We start from the raw sequence: 24,459 nt of genomic DNA, 5'->3' as shown, positions 1-24,459 counted from the left end.
ATCGCTGTCGGTGTCATACACAACCCAGGGACAAGTTAAAAGTGATTAAGAATGTTCCACGTGAATACCTTGAAAAAAGGCGTTCGGACCTCATATTTTGGCAGTGTTTTACATGGTGGTCTATGATATGTCCATCGGTTGTTCGGTGTCACACTTGTGTTTGACATGATCCTCGATATATTGTTATTTTGAGCGTTATTCACGTTACTTGATTATTTATGCTCTGTAACTTCAATGACCGGCCAACCATAACTTTGTCATCAACTCTGATCTTGATCATTCTACTAGTAGTCGTGCTGGTAGGCGAGCGGGGCTTAATGGACAAAGTTTGACTACCTGTCATACATTTTTGTAAAATTATATGATTTCCACAAAAATACATGTTTGTCAACGTGACTGCAATAATAAAAATGCAATTTAACGTTTATTTCACTTTAATTACAGATAACTAAAATGGCAAGCCCATGAGTCCTTATACGAGGAATTTATTCATGAATAGATATACACAATGTTCCTTCAACGGCTTACAATCCCGTCGTTGTGTTTGATTACTGAGGCATGCTTTACAGACGCTCGAAAAGCAGTGATTTAAAACGAAAAAGTAGATAATTTGAATAACAATGAATATAAATAGCACACCTCGCTTGTCGACATGTTTTGTTACTAAATATGAGGATGTTATGATACTAGAACATACTTTTAATATGGGTTATACTGAAGATATATGATCAAATACAAGTAAAGTGGAATGAAATCGTGTTTGTGAGAATGCCCCGCTTCTGGTTTTGGTGAGTATGTGTACACACTGTACGTTAGACGTGTTAGTCCACCTCCACCACTGAATGCTGATTAGATGATATACATTTGGTCGTTGTGGACTACTTAAATACACACTGTACGTTAGACGTATGTTAGTCCACCTCCACCACTGAATGCTGATTAGATGATATATATTTGGTCGTTGTGGACTACTTAAGTACACATTGTACGTTAGACGTGTTAGTCCACCTCCACCAAGTAATGCTGATTAGATGATATATATTTGGTCGTTGTGGACTTCTTAAGTACACACTGTACGTTAGACGTGTGTTATTCCACCTCCACCACTGAATGCTGATTAGATGATTTACATTTGGTCGTTGTGGACTACTTAAGTACACATGCTGATTAGATGATATACATTTGGTCGTTGTGGACTACTAAGTACACACTGTACGTTAGACGTGTTAGTCCACCTTCACCACTAAATGCTGATTAGATGATATACATTTGGTCGTTGTGGACTACTTAAGTACACATTGTACGTTAGACGTGTTAGTCCACCTCCACCACTGAATGGTGATTAGATGATATACATTTGGTCGTTGTGGACTACTAAGTACACACTGTGCGTTAGACGTGTTAGTCCACCTCCACCACTGAATGGTGATTAGATGATATACATTTGGTCGTTGTGGACTACTAAGTACACACTGTGCGTTAGACGTGTTAGTCCACCTCCACCACTGAATGGTGATTAGATGATATACATTTGGTCGTTGTGGACTACTTAAGTACACATGCTGATTAGATGATATACATTTGGTCGTTGTAGACTACTTAAATACACACTGTACGTTAGACGTATGTTAGTCAACCTCCACCACTGAATGCTGATTAGATGATATAGATTTCGTTGTTGTGGACTACTTAAGTACACACTGTACGTTAGACGTGTGTTAGACCACCTCCACCACTGAATGCTGATTAGATGATATACATTTGGTCGTTCTGGACTACTTACGTACACATTGTACGTTAGACGTGTTAGTCCACCTCCACCAAGGAATGCTGATTAGATGATATATATTTGGTCGTTGTGGACTACTTAAGTACACTCTGTACGTTAGACGTGTAAGTCCACCTTCACCACTAAATGCTGGTTAGATGATATATATTTGGTCGTTGTGGACTACTTAAGTACACATTGTACGTTAGACGTGTGTTAGTCCACCTACACCACTGAATGCTGATTAGATGATATACATGTTAATTGCTAGAGAACATATGAAGTACACATTGTACGTTAGACGTGTGTTAGTCCCCCCCCACCACTGAATGCTGATTAGATGATATACATGTTAATTGCTAGAGAACATATGAAGTACACATTGTACGTTAGACGTGTGTTAGTCCACCTCCACCCCTGAATGCTGATTAGATGATATACATTTTGGTCGTTGTGGAATACTTAAGTACACACTGGTACACACTGTACGTTAGACGTGTGTTAGTCCACCTCCACCCCTGAATGCTGATTAGATGATATACATTTGGTCGTTGTGGACTACTTAAGCACACACTGTACGTTAGACGTGTTAGTCCACCGCCACCACTGAATGCTGATTAGATGATATACATTTTGGTCGTTGTGGAATACTTAAGTACACACTGTACGTTAGACGTGTAAGTCCACCTCCACCACTGAATGCTGATTAGATGTTATACATTTGGTCGTTGTGGCCTACTTAAGTACACACTGTACGTTAGACGTGTGTTAGTCCCCCTCCACCACTGAATGCTGATTAGATGATATATATTTGGTCGTTGTGGGCTACTTAAGTACACATTGTACGTTAGACGTGTATTAGTCCACCCCCACCACTGAATGCTGATTAGATGATATACACTTTGGTCGTTGTGGAATACTTAAGTACACACTGGTACACACTGTACGTTAGACGTGTGTTAGTCCACCTCCACCCCTGAATGCTGATTAGATGATATACATTTTGGTCGTTGTGGAATACTTAAGTACACACTGGTACACACTGTACGTTAGACGTGTGTTAGTCCGCCTCCACCACTGAATGCTGATTAGATGATATATATTTGGTCGTTGTGGGCTACTTAAGTACACATTGTACGTTAGACGTGTGTTAGTCCCCCCCCACCACTGAATGCTGATTAGATGATATATATTTTGTCGTTGTGGACTACTTAAGTACACATTGTACGTTAGACATGTGTTAGTCCACCCCCACCACTGAATGCTGATTAGATGATATACACTTTGGTCGTTGTGGAATACTTAAGTACACACTGTACGTTAGACGTGTTTTAGTCCACCTCCACCACTGAATGCTGATTAGATGATATACATTTTGGTCGTTGTGGAATACTTAAGTACACACTGTACGTTAGACGTGTTAGTCCACCTCCACCACTGAATGCTGATTAGATGATATACATGTTAATTGCTAGAGAACATATGATGCAATATGAACCCTGCTCTATATACATATACATGATTTAGTCTTGCTAGGATATTAAATATTTACCTTACCTAGTAATGTACTATTATAATTGCAAGGGCATATAATTTCAATACATCTTTATAGAATGTGCCTTCAACAAATTAAAGCAACACTTCTGCTTTATAAACGTTATTTATATTCTTTACCAATATATAGATATATGTGATTGCCTATCTTATCGAAGGATCCCGCATGTTTCCAGAATTACTTGCCTAAGGCATTTAATGTCAAAAAAGGACTATGCATTTTGAAAATAAATTTCAAAATCCTTAAAAAAATGCTGTCATGGACGAGATGATAAAAAAGACATGGTACTTGTGTATGCTTCCTATCTAAGGGAACTGTATTATCTAAAGGGATAACTTATTATCAGCACTCAGTATTTAAGACTTACATATACATGTATATATATATTTTATTGGAAAAAGTACTTCCTTCGATCAGTTACTTTCGTTGTATATCATTTAACTATAATATATATTTTTGTAGGGTGAGACTTCTTGGTCTTGCGGCTCTGGTTTATACACTACGATGGTTGATATTCGATACGAAACGTGTTGACAAGTATGGAGGCTTTCCGAGGTATATGAGGGAGGACCACCATAGATTTGACCAATTCTGTTTAAGCAAAACAAAAGATGATACTTTCGTGGAAATTGAATCGAATAGAAGACAAATAGATAAACCGGAAGCACGTCATATTGTATTTCTGAAGGTTCACAAGGCAGCTAGTTCTACAGTTCAAAATATCTTTTTACGGTTTGGTGCTATAAGAGATCTCGTATTTATGCTACCAAAGAGTAACAGCAATGTGATTAGTCTGACTAATTCTGTATCCGAGCAAAATGTTCTGCGTTCTCCAACCGGGAAAGTGTATGACATACTTTGTTGTCACGTGATTTATAACAAATCTGCAATGCAGACTTTTATGCCCAAGGATACAGTTTACGTAGGTATAGTCCGACATCCCTTTGAACAATTTCTCTCCACTATCAACTACTTTCGCCCAGTGGAATTTTTCAACATTGCAGGACCTCATAAGGCGAAAACATTCTTGCGTAATCCAACAAAATACGTTTCCAGAGCTGGCATAGGGAATTTCCTGGACAATAGAATGGCTTATGAGTTTAACTTTCCGCGCACGTTATTTATCGATAGAACTGAAGATGAAATACAAACATATCTAAGGAAACTCGATCAGGAATTTACCATTGTGTTAGTAGCAGATTACCTGGACGAATCTATCATTCTGATGCGAAGACTACTAGGCTGGAAGTTAAAGGATATACTACATGGACGTGTTAATACGGGAAAACGCCGGTCCGCAAAAGTACCAAAGATGGAAACGATCACCAAAGAACTTCATAAGCATTGGGCTGAATTGGACTATGCTTTATATGACTACTTTTCCAAACGTCTTTTCGACAGAATAAAACTAGAAGGGCCAGGGTTTCAAAGCGAGCTGCTTTATTTCAAACGGGTCCAAAGAGATGTACAGTCATTTTGTTTCAACACTTACATTTATAATATAAATGTACGAGAAAGTATTGCAATTAATAAGTCACCGTGGAACGAACGATTTGAAATAACAAGTCTTGACTGTATATATATGAATATTAATGAGAACATTTTCATTCAAGAAGTACGTCATCGACAATATTTACGCCAATCACTTACAAATTCGACCGTTTGAATTTTTTCTCCTATCTGAAGAGATATTAACAGTATGTGAATAAGATCGAATGATGAGGATTTACCTCCTAGTTCCAGTTATAATCAAGCACGGGGACAACCATTGGGTAAACAGATCTAAATGATTTAGATTGATTGGTGGGGCATTCCGTCCTTGTTTTCGTAAAAACAAAGCCCTGGACAAATGAATATGTAATTGAGTAAAAAACGGAAAAAATTGTGTCATACTTATGTATTATGAACAAAACACTCTTGGGTCTGAATCGCTCACCTGGTATTAATCTCACAAGTGTAATATTAAAAATGGACTAAAATACAGCTACAGGCAAAATATCAGTGTTTGATCAAAAGAATATATTAAACAAATTAAACATATGACACCTGTGACCCTGAAAGTCAAACAAGGACATCAAGTTGAACGGACTTTATAGCCTTTCATCCCAGCATGCTTCTGGCCAAATATAATTACCCTGGAACCTTAGGCTATTCAGGAGTTGGTTAAAGATTTCAACATATTTGACCCATGTGACCTTGAAAATGGGTGAACCTTGGTAACCCTTTATCCTAACATGTAACTGAATAAAAATCATCACCTTAGGCCTCTTGGTTATTTAGAAGAAGTTGTTTAAATTAAAAAATTGACGCCGGACGGACGACGGACGCCGCACCATGGCATACATGTAAGCCCACTTGCCCTTCGGGCAGGTTACATGTAGCTAAAAATCCAGATTAAAGATGACCTACATAAAAGAATACTGTAGAATAATACTGTAAAATAATAAGCTAGCACAGTTAGCTTGACTGACTCCGAGACAATCTTTTTGTTGACAAGACGTTGATGCAATTTCTCTGTCAATTGGCGTTAGTAATTAATATTAGGCATGTACAATGTAATTTTACTGAGTTGTTAAAAAATGTCTTAAAACCCAACAACCACAGGTATCATTGGTTGTACCTATCATGGTGACTTTCGCTAACATGAGACAATTATAGAACACTCTAACGTCACACATTAGCGTTGCAAATGTCAGTGTCTGAAACGGTTCAAATGAACAGATTTTGTTTGCATCTCACAAAATAATTGAACTTTGGATGTTTTATTCTGCACTTATTCCTATTGTTTGAAACAGAAGACATAGTCTTCTCACGCGCCAATTCTAACTACGTTATGGATTATACAATTTTTAAGATTGAAATCATCTTCTGATGCTATTTGAACAAGTTAAGTAATCAGCTTTGTACAGAAAATATTGCATGGAGATGCATGCTAATGCTTCGTCATTGTAAAACTTCTTTTATTGCTGACATATTTAAAGAATAAATGCATTTTCGAAGAGTGATCTGTCTGGGTACAGATCCGATTTGCGGTCTATTTACAGCGAATTAATCTTTAATCATAGAAGGCACTTAAATCGTACAGTAGAGCCAAGTCCGAGAAAATAGTGCAATAGATCGGTTGTTTTTATATTCGGAAAAATTCGGACATATTCATCATAAAGAGTTAGATGTCCTTGTTAAAAATCCTGGAATTTTAAGAAAGTGGATTTCAATATTTCCCCAAATACCTCCGATTGAAATTTCCAAGAGGGAGACATTAGAGTACTGAGTGTATCGAGTCAAACTATGGCGTGTCTCTACTGCCACCCTGTAAGGACCCATACCAGTAGGCAAGACGCCTGAACATAAGAAGAATGACTGCAACAATTTGTGGTACAATGTACCCAGCTATTTACCTGGCATACATGTAATAAGTATAAAATAAACGTTGCTTGAATAAAACGTGACACAATGTCGTCCGTAAAAAAGGCAAAACACATACGAGCTTACAGTTCGATCGAAAAAAATGATTCTGTGAATACATTGACCGAGTCCAGAGATACCACAACTCATTCACCTCAGCAGGAATACGACACATGCTATGTACTATTAAACTTGCATAAGGTCACTGCTTAACAATGGCCTACATACAAGTGCATTGGTTTTATTGCCTATCTTAATCACTCTACAAGCACATCTGTCAATTCACCTGCTGAAAAAAAGACCAATCAGAGCTAGAGTTTCACTTTTACTGTAAATACTGTAAATCATTGATAAAATAGAGTGCATGTGGCTCTTGGGTTGTGACACATTAATATTTTTATATTGAAAATCATAACTATATGGAAATGAAGTTGGTAACAGCACCGGTATATTCTTACTTGATACACTTGGTTGGGAAATATCAATAGTGTAGTTATAATATGTACAGATGTCTAGCAAATGAAAGAACTATTAATTTATTAAGGTAAGTCACAAATATTTAGAACGGTCAGACGAAAGAAAGTAACCCGTGTTCTTAATACCGTTATAATAGCAAACAATGTATTCATATTTAAAAAAATCAAAAAAAAATCTGATCTCGTAGACACTTATGACAAAAAAAAGATGTGAACGACTGAAATACATACCATTCTATTTGACTTCTTGTATTTTGAGCTAAATTAAAATCCCGTATGTTATTTTGTAGTATCATATAATGTGGCAACGAATTTAAAGTGAATTTGACAGCATAACATGCTTACAGAATGACAGTACATGTCTTACTTTGTTGTTTTTGTCAGATTCTTTCTCTTCGCGAGTATGGTTATTAACGCCATATTTATCCTTGCCTGGTCCACCTATAACGCAGTCACACACACACCGGAGAGATACAAAACAGCAGACTCAGCGCTCAGAGTTCGTACCAACGCTGAGAAATATCTGCTGAATACATTCATCAACATAAATGACGCTCAAGGGCCAGGTAACAGGAACACGTCACTTTATTCAAGCAAATCACTGCCAGCTACAAAAGAACGTCGACATATAGCTTTTCGCAAAGTGGACAAGGCTGCAAGATCAACAGCCCAAAACATTTTTCTATGGTTTGCCAAAAAGCGAGACCTTCTAGTTGTAATGCCGATAGTTCCGAAATTCTTCCGGTCCCGGTCGAGCTGAGAAGTTTTTTGACAGATATATGTGTCCAAACTCATCATGACCATCTAAAAATGTATGATATGTTCCGGTAAGATCAGATATCTGAACAGTGTACGATGACGTGTGTTTATTCTCCTTGAACATGTGAAAGTTCTCCTTAAAAATTTGAAGTGACCACTCTTAACCACTACGTGACCACCCGCCATATTTGTTTTTTCCACTTGGACTGTCTGTGAATTTGAAGGACCTTTCCTCTCCATAGTGTGCTTACGTGTACTGTGTTCATATATAACTCTTATATCATGTCTGAGGATACTGTAAAATTGTCCGGGGATATTCAGAAAAGTGTCCAATCTATGCATGACATTACCGATCCTGTGGTCATTCAGGAAGTGGTCGCCAAGTTACTGAGTAACTCACTATTCAAGGACACGCTGGTATCTTCCATAGGTATCACCCCACTCCAGCAACGTGTCCAGTTCCTTGGGAACAAGTTGGATGATTTAGAACAGTACTCGAGAAGGAACTGCCTTAAACTCAGGAGGATACCCGAATCCGAAAGGGAAAACACCGATGATATTGTGTTATCCGCATGTAATGATACCCTGGGTATCATGGTGACCCTCAATGACATTAGTCGTTCGCATCGGGTAGGCCCAAAGTCCTCTACATATCCACGTGATGAGTATGTATACATTGGACTAGATTGTTCTGTTACTAATGAGCATATGTAATGTCTAATATGGTATTCAATATAAGCATTGCCACATCTAGTGTGCACTCATGCGTGCAGAAGGTAAAATTGTTATGGTACACATAAAATAATTTGGGTAACAGGGGCTGTTACAATATATATTTATACAGAAGGAGTCGTTATCATATGCATTGCTTTAACATGACAAGTGCCATAATTATATTCTCCCAAATCTCCATGTGTGTTAACCACCTAGCTCACCTTTGCTGGTGAAATCGAACCAAGTCAATATAAAATGCCCAACATGCATTTATTCATAGTACATATAGCCGCCATGGCTGTAAAGTTTAAAGTGTAAAGTCAACTGCTTGCAAATTTGTATATATTGTTCAACAAAGCAAATTGTGTGTTACGTAGTTATTTTATTATTATTATTTAATTTACATGTATGTGGATACACGTAAAAAATCTCGTGTTATTGCTAGCATTTATTTTATCTGACTAGTGCTTCTGAATCATAAATACATAACTTTTCTTATACAGAGCCATTCTGTCCAGGTCTGTTTATAACGCTTTATACCATTCTAATGGTAAGGATCAGAGTTTCCGGTATTACTCCTAGTCGCTCAAACGTTTTGAAAGCATGAAAATCTATATATAGCTGAAGTTATCAAACCAGGCCCAAGATGTTCCCCACATGGACCATATATGCTGTCGTTTGGTAAAAGATGTGTTTATTACACCTGTAATGTTTCTTGTTTGTTTTTGTGTTTACTTTTTTGTACTAATTTTTCATTTCTTACTTATGCTCGATTGTGCGGACAATAACAATCCGTATTCGCACAAAGATTCGTTTCGAACAATAACAATGTCTATGATTAGCTTACAAGTAGTACTGGATTGGAACTCCAAATCATTATTTGACGTATTATTACATTTATTTTACATGTTAGATCTACATTTTACGGAACCCATAGTCTGGGCGTGTGTATATCATTCCATGTTCCTTTTCATATTCGATAATGACTGATTTTAAACAGATGTACATGTACAGTGTCCAGCCTGTGGGGTCCGCATCAGATGTACCTATTTATTTACAATATTGTGATCTCTTCCTGTCTCTGAACTCGGCAAATGTAAATATCAGCTTTCATTAAACGGTTAAAGGGATACTCCTACAGTTATGTGTAGATGTGCATCCTAATCCAGGACCTAATAGAAGTAGTGACCAATATATTTCTGACAACATTACACTCATATAAATGCTTGTTCACTAAGGAACAAAATTGATATTATTGATGCTTAATATGGATAATGTGATATTGTCTGTGTTAGCGAGACTCATCTGAACACTTCAATTACAGATGATGATATTCTGACTGAAATTTTTTCTACTGTTTTTTGAAATGATAGACAACACAGACAAGGAAGAGGTGTTCTTATATATGTTTTTTTTTTTTTTTATTGCAAAACGCAGAACTGATCTTGAATCTGATGATGTTGAGGTTGTCTGGGTAGAAATCAAACTACAAAACAAACTTATACTTGTTGGGTGTTTATACAGGGCTCCAGATTCTATAGCCAATTACTGGAGCAAGTTAGACGAAGTCCTTGAAAAAGTCTGTGATCTAAATAAAAGGGTATTTCTGCTTGGTGATATTAACCAGGATATGTTGAAATTAACCTCTAATTCCCATCTTAAAAGATTAATGACCAAATATGGATTGGAAAATATTATTAATGAACCTACTGGAATACCTTCCACATCATCAACTTCCCTCGATATATTTTGACAAATGATACAATTAAAGTCTTTAATGCAGCTGATCATTCTCCAACTTGTAGTGACCACTGTGCTATAAGTGCAACTATTTCATAAAAGACACTTCGGAAAACTGCTTTTAAAAAAACATTGATATATTTTAATAATGCAGACTTTGTTAATGCTAATCATTATCTTTCAGCAATTGACTGGGAAGATGAGCTCGGTAACACAGATAATATTGAAGTTTCAAATGAAATTGTTTCTAGTAAAATAATGACATGTATTGACAATTTTGTACCACATAAGACTGTCGTAATAAGACCAAATGATAAAATATGGATGAATAATGAAATTCGCCTGAAAATGAGACAGAGAAATAGGCAACATTTAAAGGCTAAACAAATTAATACTCCCACTTCAAGGGGAAAATATAGACAGCTACGAAATACAGTTATTACCATGACTAGAAATGCAAAACAAAATCATCTTTCAAAATTACAAAACTCTCTTACTGACAAAAGCATTCCCCCTGGAAAATGGTGGCGAATAGCCAAATCTGTTATTAATTCAAAAAATAAAAATTATACTGATTATCCTTTGGATATTAATGGTGAATTGAAAGAACATCCTTTAGATAAGTCTGAATCATTAAACTCTTTTTTCACATCTATTTCTGCAACTGATAAAACTATTGAAGACGTCCCATCTGATATTCCTCCTTTCCCCCATCAACTATCAAATATTATGATTACTGAGCAAGATGTATGTGACCAGTTCCATCTCATTGATGTAAGGAAGCCCCCAGGTCCGGACTCAATTCACACTAAATTTATCAAAGGTGTATCTGAATCACTTGTTAAGCCTTTACATATTCTTTTTAATAAATCTCTGGAATCTGGCTATTTACCTCAAATCTGGAAAAATGCTAATGCCACTGCTATTTTTAAGGGCAAGGGGGTGAGGAGTGATCCAGTGAACAGTGAACCAGCTATTAACAGTATATGATACAATACTTAAACAACTTGATAGAAGAAAAGAAGCAAGACTGGGTTTTTTTTTGCGATATTAGTAAAGCATTTGACAGGGTTTGGCATGATGGACTTGTATATAAATTAAAAAAGTATGGCATTAAAGATAATGTGCTTAACTGGCTCTCTAATTACTTAATTGATAGGCAGCACCGTGTAGTAATTGATGGATTTCAATCTTCCTGGAAGACTTTATCAGCTGGAGTACCACAGGGCTCTGTCCTCGGTCCATATTTATTTCTTATTTATATTAATGACTTATAAAATGAAATTCAGTCTAATGTCAATTTTTTTTTGCCGATGATACTTCATTATTTGTGCTAATACATAATGATAAAATAGCTGCAGCTGAAATTTGAAATAATGATCTTAATAGAATATCTATGTGGGCAAATAGATGGGGTATACTTTTTAATCCCAACAAAACAGAAGCCCTACTTATTTCAAACAAACATAATACTGATGGACTACATCCTGACCTTATTTCATTAACAACATTGTGGTAAACGTAAAAAAAAGCATAAACATCTTGGAGTTTTTCTTAATTGTCATGGTTCATGGTCAGACCACATCAATTTTGTTTATGAAAAAACATATAAAAAATGAATCTGTTCAGATCACTTAAGTATAAACTCGACAGGAAATCTTTAGAAATAATATACAAATCTTATATTCGTACAAAACTTGAGTATGCAAGTGTTTTGTGGAATAATTGTAATCAGACAGAATCCGATCTTCTTGAATCCATCCAGCTAGATGACATATGCTATTTTTTTAAATAACAAACCGTCATACCCCTAATTATCTGTTTGAAATCATTGAACCTTATGTAATAAACAATGACTTAGTGACTCATGATATTCGACAACAACGTGTATTTCAAACACCCATTTGCAGAACTAGTATATGTTTTAACATTTTTTTTCCTAGTATGATGTCTCATTGGAATAGATCTGATTGTAATTATTATATTTTGAGGTCTGTAAGTGAACTTAAAAAGCAACTCGTCCATCATGCCATTCTTCCTAATGCTGAGGATACATGTACAAATGCTTTTAAATATGGAGGGACTAGATCTTTTAACGTCATTTTATGTCAACTTAGAAACCAGGCAAGTCAATTAAATTCTGATCTTTTTAGAGACCACCTCACTAATAGCCCATCCTATATATGTGGCAACCATGACGAAGATGTGGATCACTTCTTTCTATACTGCCCTAGGTATATAATCCAAAGACAAAACCTATTAGATTCTCTGTCTCATTTGCAGCTTAACATTCAACTAAACCTACATTTAAATATTGACTTAAAACTGATTGAACATTTAGTAAATAATATTAATATACTAACTAAGGGAAGTAACCACCTTAGTCATAATTCTGCTATTTGTGTATGTGTTCAGAAATATATTGAGTCTACTAACAGATTTTGAAATAACTGTCAATTATAGTCCCAATGCGTATGTCTACATGTCTACATGAATATTCCTTCAGCACGGCTCCTGCTCTGGATTGTCAATGACTGGGTAAGCACACAGTGGTGGTGTGTATGAACATTTTAGTGCTGCCCAGTTATTATTGTTATCTGGAGTAGGAGTGGTGATGGATGACTTGTTGGTGTTACAAATAATATTTAATATTTACTGTATTGGATGAAGGTTCCAGTTTTTGATATTAATATATGTTGTAAAATTTATAAAATTTGATTAATTACAAATGAGTATACACACATGGCTTTTCATTTTGAAATATATTTTATATATACTGGTTACTATGTGAAGAAAAAATAACAAAAAACCCCAAATATATTTGTTTTATCTTAGTAATTCTAATTTTAATTTTTTAAATTTTGCTTAGTTCAAAGATAGATAGAGACTATTAAGTATTAAGTAATATTTAATGTTCCAAGCCAGTGCTAATATGTTAATGTCTAAATTATAATTATGTTGTTGTTTGAAATCTATGTAACCCAAGGGAGAGGGCTTGTATAGGCATAGCCTGTTGCCCAATTCCCATTGAATCAATTGATCTAATAAAACAAAACAAAAATGAAATGAGAAATCATCAACAGCACAAAACATCTTTCTACGGTTTGCCAAAAAGCGAGACCTTCTAGTTGTAATGCCGTTAGTTCCGAAATTCTTTTATTCGAATGTTATAAGTTTAACGGGAACAGTTACGGAAAGAAACATTCTTCCTGTACCTAAAGGTAAGTTTTATGAATTCCTGTGCTACCATGTCAAATACAACAAAGCTGCCTTTGCGCGGATCATGCCCCCTGATACAGTTAATATCGGTATTGTACGTGATCCGTTTGAACACTTTATATCTACCGTGAATTACATGCGACCGAAGGAAGTATTAAACATCAACAGTTCCGATCCTGCATATGCATTTCTCAGAGATCCAACAAAGTATAAAAAAACGAACCAGTATCAGTTTAATTAATAACAGGATGGCTTTTGAATTCGATTTTCCAGCAGACCTTTTTGAAACTCGAGACAAATATGGTGTAGAAAAGTATTTACTTAAGTTGGATAACGAATTTCAGCTGATTGTTATAGTGGAAATGTTTGACAAGTCCTTAGTTCTAATGCGGAGAATGAAGGATATTTTTTATGTAAAACTCAATGCAAGAAAAAAACTGTCTGATAGAATAACTTTCAAGCCAGGAGATGTACAATTATATAAAAATTGGGCCGAGCTTGATTATGCTCTTTACAGATTCTTTTTCCGATGACTGCAGGTCCAAATTCAGGCGCAAGGTCCAACATTCTACGATGAACTGCTACATTACAGAGGTGTACGCCAGGATATGGAGATTTTCTGCAAAAGGAATTCGATGTCAAATGTTACATACCAAGTTCCTGCTTCACGCTGGAGTGATGTTTTTGAAATTAGTAAGGAAGACTGTGCTTACATGCAGAAAGGAGAAATACGGTTTATCAGGGAAATACGAAGGCAACAGTACAGATTTGACAATGAAACTATTTAAGCAGTTGATAATTATATCACTTCTTTTAGATAACGTTATACAAAGAAAGACCTCGTGAATCACTGTGATGCATACAGAAGAAAACACACGATCTTTATTTTCCATTGAGTACTTTTAATATCATCGTAAATGAATCGAGTTTAAACGAGATTCCAGATTAGCATATTGATCGTCACGATTATGCAATTGGATAGTGTTTTCTTTTTACAAATCTTCATATTTTATACAGTTAATAAACTATTTACAAGTTATGAAATATCTGGTTGCCACGACATTCGTTGTTTTATTTAGGTACTGCCTTATTCACAATCATGAGGGCAAGCAACAAGGCATTTCGCATAAACGTTACCCCTTCACGTATATTAAAACAAATCGATAATCACTGCATGTCTGTATGGTTTTATTGGTATAGTTTAGCAAGGGGTAAAGATCCTTACTTAATACGAAGCACACAACAATAGTTTCGTATTAGTCGTCTCCGCCGAAACACCTTTGCTATATTTCATATATGTCAATGAGCTTTTTTATCGTTTTAGAAGCACTATCACAAATTGCTTTCATACTTTTAAATTATCCCATAGCCACAAGAACAATTGGTATGCGTCATGAACGTATCGACGCCGCAAATAAGACATTGTCTGAATAATATTTATGTTATACTCCTTATCAAACATACATATATTATTATTATAATCATAATAGGTATAATTACATATATTTGGTTACTCTCAATAATTGGATTTATACTGATTAGGGAGGGAGAGTCTGGCCACGTGTTTTTCTCATTAAACATCTCATTTATGACGAGTTCTCAGAATGGCTCGATATGTTTAAACAGAATTGTTAATTCCTTCTATTATGCATTTAAACATATATATAAGCACACGATCTTATTCAAATATATTGCGTTAATATAGGCTTAACAACAAATAAGAACTCTGGAAATATTCGAATAAAGGTAAGTAAGTATCAGTCCAATATATACCGTTAACACAAATGTACGTTGCAACAGGTTTAAAAAAAACACCATAATTCAACCTAAATAATATTGATTAATCCTACATGTAAACTTGCACTTGTTAACAAATTTTAATGGTTTCCCAATGAATACAATGCATACATTTTATTTCAGGAGTATTGCTAAATACCGATTTTCTCTCGATTTTTAAGTACGAGTGAAACTATTTATATACAGTGAAATATGCAATACGAGAAAAACAGATTGGGTATTATCTGGTAAGATTTGATATGTAAATGTCTTAATGTTTGTAGCAAAGTTGTACAACTTAAAACAACCACTTATTCTATCGTCGCTTCATCAGCAGCTGAACTGAAAACCTGCGGCTGTGGATGCAGTGAATAGAAAAACCCGTTTTGATTGGCCGATATAAAAATATATTCATTCTGTGACAGTTATTTATTTTGGCATCTGTAATAGTATAAAAAAAAGTACAAGTATTATCAAATTGATGGCATTTAATATTCTATGGCAAAAAAACAATAGACTGTACATCACAACTATACGAACATTGACATACGGTATCACTTAACAATACACCTGACTACCTACAATATATACACCTCATTGACATTCTGTATCAACTCGCTGTAAACCACATTGACGTATCAGTTGATTAAATGCCTCATTTACATGCTGTGAAACTAACTTACTAGAGTCTCCTTTCACATACTGCATCACCTATCTCACTATATTAACACTGACATACTCTATCACCTTAGTAACTATACATCTCATTGACACAATGCATCACCTAACATTCTAGACATTCCTTTCATGTTCCTTAGTAACTATACATCTCATTGACACAATGCATCACCTAGCATTCTAGACATTCCTTTCATGTACTGCATTACCTGACTAAATATACAAACATTGACATACTCTATCATCTTAGTAAATATATATCCAATGGAAATAATGTATCACCTAAATTTTTAGACATCCCTTTCATGTACATGTACTCATTGACATACTCTGTCGACATAATGTATCACCTAACCTTCTAGACATTTCTTTCATGTACTCATTGACATACTCAGTCGACATAATGTATCACCTAACTTTCTAGACATTCCTTTCATGTACTGCATTACCTGACTAGATACACAAACATTGACATACTCTATCATCTTGGTAACTATATGTCTCATTGACATAATGTATTGTCTATCTCACTATACAAACATTGAACAACTTTATCATCTTGGTAACTATACATGAAAAAAGCAAATGAAGAATGTTGTAAACTAGGAATAATCCCAAATTGTTAAGTAGGTAAATCGTTTTAGAATTTAGCCAAATAAAAAACAAGCAAGTGCTCCTTATATACGAGTTTACACTATGATAGACAGCCAAACGCGTCACTAAATTAGCTGTTCCAAGCGCAGTTTTCCATTAGCCATTGTGTTGTCACAGGAATGCACAAAATTAGCCTCTAGGTCGTAAACTGCTTGTCTCAATTGTTTATTCATTCCTTACTCTGCTTGGCTGACCAAGACAGTGTCACCCATAGCTTTCCATGGTTAAACCTGGTCGAATCCGTCTGTTACCTTTCGTATTGATTAGTTGGAAAAGATGCGTGTATATGTAAAACAATAGGTTATACACAACAGCTTTCACAGACAATAATGATCAATACGTTTTGTTTGCACGCACAATAGTGTCAAAAACAAATATCCTTGTCCTATGATTTAAATATCTCCGTTTCTGTAGATTTGGCTGAAAACACATTAGAGAAGGTCGGATATGAATCGTTTCTCTATCATCAGAAGAAATATATACCGGTTAAAGGGACTGGTCGGGGGGGAAATTGCAAAATAAATGGGTCTAAATGCGTTCTCTGGCCTTCCAAAAGTTATACCACGGCAATATGATGATCGAGTTTTGCTTGCAATGTCCAGTTTTGACCACTGAAATATCGGGGAAGCCCTGCGTAAATTTAGCGCATATCTATTTATATATGTCACGTGGTTGTTTCGAAGATAACAACAATAGCACGCCGTCATGTACCATGTCGGACTCAACTAGCGGACAAGACAGCAATACTATACGTAAATAATTGTTTTCAAAGGTCATGTATGATGCAAGTGTAGTATTCCTACCTATATGTTGTTGTTATTTGTAACGGTATTGATACCTCGTGCCTGTCATGACTTCTGCATGCATCTTTTTCTTTCGCCGCGATGTTTACATTTGGCCTTGTTGATGTCGCGCGTGCGGTAAAATTACATCACTGATCTGGGTCAATTGAGAGTTTTAGACTGTCAGGTGACGATTTAGGATTTCTTTAATATAATTATAATTTTTATTCTTAGCGAGTGAATTTCAGCAAAATTTGTATCGGTATATTTCATAAGAAGGTATTTTAAACATGTGTATGCCATTTTAGCAAATATGACATTTTTCCCCCGACCAGCCCCTTATCATTTAATCGGCTATAACTAACTGATATGCCATTCAAATAAGAAGGCGTAACACATGGTACTAAAATCGATTTTTCTATTGAAAACCATGTTGAAGCTGACGTAAAGATAGATATACAATTATTGGATACGCTATCGGAAGAACAACGAATAAACGAATTACTCTCCATATATGTGAAGTTAAGTACAAGTGACACCTAGACCGTTGGGCAATGAAACTATTAAGGTAAGTCAAAATGTATTACAACTTTTATATTTTGAGGAAAAAAGTGTATTTGAATAAAATACAAATATGATACAAAATATAATTGTACGTGTAACCTGCTTTCAAAAGCAAATAACCGGTTTCTCTGTTTTCCTCGTAGAAATTAGAACAGTATAGAAACAAATTCAAAAATGCAAATGTAACACCAGGTTTATCAGTATTCATACACGTTAATGCAAAACAAAACGGAACAATCGTAATGTAAAAGTACGTATACCTATACACTGTCATTTAGGTCAAAGAATATTGTGGCATATAAGTACACACCAAAATTCATTACCAAATACTGTGATCTCCCTCAGCTATATTTTTAACGCCATGCAGGAATACTTATTGTCAGGGGGTTTTGGAAAGTAAAAATCAGAATAAAATGATCCAAATAATGCAGTATTCAATTTTCTGCATGTATTGTATAATAATAGTTCTAAAAGAGCACACTTACAGATTCACAGGTTGGTTAATATCAAACGTAATAAAATGTTATACTCCTATTTCCTGACATACTTCATATGTTTTAAAATTTAGAGTAGTAGTTTTTCATATATGATACTTCAAAGACTGATTCTATGCACGTTTCCGCTTGGTAAGGATTAGTGTTTTAACTCACGGACTGTTTGAATGGAAGACAATTACATTAGGGTATCATATAAACCACAAGAACACTGCGCAATTAGGGTCAGCATTGTACAATTCTTAGCCTTACACCTCTATCCTTAATATCATTATTACATTTAACCACTCTACAACAAAACAGCTGCCACATCTTTTGCCAAAAGAGACAATTGGCATATGATAATTTGATATGCCAGCATTGAAATCAATGTAATATTCCGAAGACCTTCGTTAAAACAACATGAATGCATATACATATTAGTAACATATTGCTTATGCATGATATATGTTATGAAACGGGCTATACCATGGTAACAATTTATGAAACGGTCTATACTAGTTTTATTATATGACGGTATAGGAAGTTGAAACAGACTATAACTTTTATGTTGGACATATAGAAGGTGTGGAATAGACTATAGGTGTTACCGCGCGAAAGGAGCGTACAAAATATTTTTGTCAGTGAGTTGCGTTGTGAGTTTGCAAGAGGAGGTGGTTCCGAGATAGGCCATCGACATTAAAGTAGGTGTTGTAGGTTTTGGTCATAGGTCGGTGTATTTGTGTGTGGTATTTTCGGGACGCGTTTTTTTTGGTAATGTTAACGTGTTTGGGATAATATTTAATACTTCACACCTTCTTCCGATACGGTAAGATTAATGGGACTCCGGTAATGGGAGGTAACTCGCGAAACCCACTATACACATGTGCAGCCGCAGGGGAGCTGTGATGTAACTAGTCTATTATACTTGGCTAGATAGCTGTCTATGATTTTGATGAACGTGGTAGAGTGAAGACATATTGTGTCGTTAACCTTTTTTAAGATATCTACTTGGCACATTTGGAACTGTTATAATTTATTTCAAAGGACATATGTACAACTTCTCCTGAATTATTATCAGGATTCCTGTAATAGAGTTTATGAACTGCGTATTCAAAGTCTATGCAGGGTAATGGAATATGAGTGTGTGGTGCGTGTGATCTGGTAATCAGTAATTGTACTATTGTGCAATAATAGGGTTTACTACTACTGTCATTTGTATCATCTGTATTTATCTTCATATCAGTTTCCTGTTTATGAATGACCTGTTTTGTCGTTTTAACAGACTCAATGCTATTACTGGGTTGTTTGCAGTCACCCTCTGCGTCCTTTCCCTGACGTCTTACATGCACCTCACGGCGAAGAGTTCCTTGACATACCAAAGAGCAGCTAGCAAGGTATTGACCGTTTTCTACAACAATACAAAACACCTATCATATCAATTAACCCAATGGCATGATACTCATGGACCAGATCATTCGAGCACGTCATTTTATTCAGTTCATCGACAATCACTGCCAACTACAAAAGAACGTCGACATATAGCTTTTCTCAAAGTTCACAAGGCTGCAAGTTCAACAGCCCAAAACATTTTTCTACGGTTTGCCAAAAAGCGAGACCTGCTAGTGGTATTGCCGTTAGTTCCGAAATTCTTTTATCCAAATGTAATCAGTATTACGGAATCAGTGACGGAACAAAATATCCTCCCTGTCCCTGGGGATAGGTTTTATGAAATCCTGTGCTGCCATGTCAAATACAACAAAGCTGCCTTTGCGCGGATCATGCCCCCTGATACAGTTAATATCGGTATTGTACGTGATCCGTTTGACCACTTCATATCGACATTAAATTATATGCGACCAGTTGAAGTTTTCAAGATAAACACTTCGGACCCTGTTTCTGCGTTCCTCGAGGATCCAACCAATTACCTAAAACGAACCACTATGGGTTTCATCAACAACTGGATGGCTTTTGAGTTTGATTTTCCAGCAGACCTTTTCGAAACTCGAGACGCAAATGGTATAGAACAATATCTACACAAGCTGAATAGCGAATTCCAACTGGTACTTATTGTGGAAATGTTCGACGAGTCCTTGGTTCTAATGCGTAGATTTCTCAACTGGGGAATGAAGGATATCTTATACGTAAAACTCAATTCTAAAGGTAAAGTGTTCGAAAGGATAACTTTCAAGCCAGGAGATGTACATTTATACAAAAAATGGGGCGAGCTTGATTATGCTCTTTACAGATTCTTTTTCCGACGAATACAGGTCCAAATTCAGGAGCAAGGTCAAACATTCTACGATGAACTGCTGTATTACAGAGTTATACGCAAGGATATGGAGATTTTCTGCGAAGGGAATTTGACGTCTAACGCTACATACCTTGTCCCTGCTTCAAGCTGGAGTGATGTTTTTGAAATTACTAAGGAAGACTGTGCAAACATGAAGAAAAGAGAAATACCTTTCATTAAAGAAATACGAATGCAACAGTACGGATTTTTCAATGACACAATCAAACCTGGCTAAAATCTTCCAAACGATCAATTTTGTACGGTGGTTAATTTAGGACATAAACAAAATATTATTTCCTACATTTATTATCTCGAGCACTCTACTTATTATCTCAAACGCTGGACTAAGACTTTACGAATTAATCGTTTCATAATGGTATTTTTATGCAATCGTGATAGCAGAAATGTTGTGTCGAGCGCGTGAGAAGTTATGTCGAGCACTCGCAATAGTAAGTCGAGCGATCGGCATAATATGTTGAGCGCATGATATGATTAATGAAGTAACAAGTATTGTACATGTCCGAAACGTACCAACATAGATTTGCTTCCTTGTTTTCACTTGTAGTAGTGAGTATGTGTTTGACCTACAATTACTTAATAACTGTTTAAGTAGAGAGTGTCTGAATAGGGTATCTGAGTAGGGTATATCATCAAATGTGTTCAAAAAATAATAAATCAATATGAATACGATGTTATTTCGATTGTACCATTTAATTTGGCATCGGAGACAATAGCATATTTTAAAGAGCGTTTTCATTGTTAAGATATGAAGCGTTGATTTCAGTATGGTTTCTTTCTGGAGCTAATGATATCGTTTGATTGTATTACTGATGTAGAATGGCAATAAAAATCAATAATCAATGGTAGCAGAGTACAGTAGAAATGGCTTGATCCTAAAAATAAAGGGCATGTCTCGGATAAACATGGAAAGCGGATTCATCCTGCACAACACACCTACATATATATATATATATTCATAACCTAAATTTTGAATACGTTGTTTTTCAAAAAGTGATTTCCCCAGAATTAGGACTAGTGAAAACCATGGTTACCACATCAAAAAAGGCCAAAAAAAGCAAAAGAATCATGATTTTTAACCCAAAATTTGACCCACGCAAGTAGTATTTTGTTTCCTTAAAACCTGTCCTAAATTAAATATCACCTACTCGGTAACAGAAATACTCACGTTTTAGCATAGGTCATACCGGTGGATTTTTCACAATATTTACACATGTGCTGAGTACAAAAATAGACTACATGAAAAGCTAGCTTTTTTTGTGAAGACACAGATTTGTAAATGGCCAAAAATCTAGTCTCAAACCAAATTCATTTTTTTTTTAAAATATGAAGCCCACATAGTCCCCTTCATCATGCATATGCCAATTTAGTGCTGATTTTTTTTTTTTAAGTTTTGAAACATGTAATATTACAGGGGTTATTCAATGTACAAAAATATCACCCACGGCCACCGTACGCTACTGTACACTGCTACCAATACTTGAAATTTATGGTCAGTATTTGTTATATGTACAAAACTGTACAAACAGTCCAAAGTACTCAGCGAATTGATTAATGTGTAAGGTTAAACATCTTAAGTTATGAATTCAATCTAAATCCGTTTGCTTTTTCCAATATAAATGTAAACGGTACAAGCATTTTACACATGATTTCTGTGTGATTCAGTGAATTGATAAATGAAACAAGCCCTATGATGAGTCACCAGATGACGATAAGATTTCCAGATTACAGCATGACGTCACAAACATTTCAGATATAAAAAATGGTCTGAAAAGCTTGCGTTTTCCAATTTCGCAGATAATATTGATTATATAATAAAGAGGACGTTAAATTCACGTTCCTAGCAGGTTTGTCGTTTCAGCTCGCCAAAGGCTGCCTAAAATGAAAAGTTGATTTTACTCGTTTACTAAATATCACATCAAATACAATCTCATATATATAAAACAAATGCGATTTTTGTACAAAAATGTTGTTGCTGTTGTATTTAAAAATTAAACCGATTGCTAAAATATAAGTGAATATATATCATATAAGTATTCTCGTTATCTTTGATAATCGATCAACAAACATTAGCACAGCACTATTTGTAACAGAGGTAGGAGTCGAACCCGGGACCTCAAAAGAGAAATTCCCTCTAGCCGGGTCGGTAGGAGCCGTTAGTATTTTACAAGGGTAACATACTCCCCCTCCAGGAGAGAAGAAATCGTCCCCTGTTTTTCGATGGGCAAAGCAATTCTCTTGAAAGTGTCGTCAAGGATATTTGTCAATATTTCCGGGGTTCCTACGTGGGAGCTAACAGAGGTAAAAAGCCTTCGCTAGGAGGCGAACCCGGAACCTATAATTTACTAGTCTTACGCTCTACCGAATGAGCTAAAGAGAAATTCTCCCTAGCTGAGCCAATATTAAGCAGCTTGTATTTTACCAGGGTCACATGTCAATACAATCCATTATAAAGTGACTGACTGTTTTGACATATTTAACACTAGCTTTAAAATGTGCATTAAAAATTCACAATAGTCGTTCAATGTCAGCTGAATTCTACACCTCACTTCCTGCCTACGTAGGAATGTATGCTGTACATCACAAACAAATGCTTGTCTTATTCATTCATGTCATGTTTTAGTTGACTGTATTGTATTTTTGAGTGGTTTACGATAATGTTCGGCATTATCAAGTCTATACAGTGCTCAACAAAATGGTCAAGTAAATATGTCATCAAAGAGGTTTTTAATGAAGATCGTGTAAAATAAATACGCTGTTAGACGAACACAAATATTGGATAAGAAATGAGAAATTGTCAACCGCGATTTAAATCCTTTTTTCATACGGACATGGCCATTCTTTATGACGTCATCTAGTTTTAGTGTTAATGGCTACAATCTTGTTGTACACTGTATTTATCACTAATCATAACTTTGAAATTTACTGCCGGTTATATTCGGGGGTAAATTCAAAATGAGAGGAGAAAGGAAAACATTTAGACATAAGTGTGAGATTAAAGAAACATGAAACCACATAGCCCCAAACTATGTGGTAACTGAAACACAAATATCACCAATATTCAGTCAGAAAAAATCTTCGGAAGTTTTGGATCAGCCCAATTCTAGTCAGGTTTAAATGATATTCTTTTTAAAAGGCTATTGACCCTTATTTGTTAAAGGTATCGTACGTTTCCCATAACTTACTTAGACATTTTGCTGACGTTGTCGTTGTTTGTAGATTTTTATTTACTTATCTGCCATTTCATTTAAAAAAAGCAATCACATCTTAATTATAATATGTCTTAATATGAAAGTCCATTTAAAAAGTGTGGCATTAAAATCTAGGTCACCCACTTATTAAAGTCCGAACGTATTAAGTGATTACAAATGACGTATGACAAATGCCAAAGAGGGATAGAACTATGTGGCGATTTTGTCTTTGCTTTAGGCTCACGAGAAGCCAGTAGCAACAAGCCCTAATATTAATCGAACACTATTTATTTTGACTGGCTACCAGGTTTTCTTTGATTGACGACTGATACTTAATTCCATACCTATAGATTCGAGAATACCTGTAGACTATCGATAATTAACAAAACTATAT

The 24,459-nt window shown here is 35.5% G+C and overlaps 2 protein-coding genes across 3 annotated transcripts; both read left to right on the top strand.

The window, feature by feature from the left end:
* The first annotated feature begins 655 nt into the window (after nt 1-655).
* Nucleotides 656-5,305, top strand: LOC110466116 (galactose-3-O-sulfotransferase 2-like). Its single transcript, XM_021522444.1, has 2 exons — nt 656-788; nt 3,786-5,305. The coding sequence occupies exons 1-2, from the start codon at nt 769-771 to the stop codon at nt 4,987-4,989; spliced, it is 1,224 nt and encodes a 407-aa protein (XP_021378119.1). The 5' UTR covers nt 656-768; the 3' UTR covers nt 4,990-5,305.
* Nucleotides 5,306-18,004: 12,699 nt separating this feature from the next.
* On the top strand, nt 18,005-21,759 carry LOC110466125 (galactose-3-O-sulfotransferase 3-like). Of its 2 annotated transcripts, none has more exons than XM_021522455.1 (2): nt 18,005-18,094; nt 19,849-21,759. In XM_021522455.1, exons 1-2 carry the CDS (start codon nt 18,081-18,083, stop codon nt 21,089-21,091), a joined length of 1,257 nt encoding a protein of 418 aa, XP_021378130.1. In that variant the 5' UTR covers nt 18,005-18,080; the 3' UTR covers nt 21,092-21,759. The 2 variants fall into 2 exon arrangements, with proteins under 2 accessions (XP_021378130.1, XP_021378131.1); XM_021522456.1 differs by lacking the exon at nt 18,005-18,094 and adding an exon at nt 19,189-19,267.
* The last annotated feature ends 2,700 nt before the right edge of the window (nt 21,760-24,459 follow it).

Source organism: Mizuhopecten yessoensis, unplaced genomic scaffold (genome assembly GCF_002113885.1).
Source record: "Mizuhopecten yessoensis strain PY_sf001 unplaced genomic scaffold, ASM211388v2 scaffold11117, whole genome shotgun sequence".
Classification (NCBI taxonomy): domain Eukaryota; kingdom Metazoa; phylum Mollusca; class Bivalvia; order Pectinida; family Pectinidae; genus Mizuhopecten; species Mizuhopecten yessoensis.
Note: the sequence above shows the minus strand (reverse complement) of the source record. Positions and strands in the feature narration are given on the sequence as shown.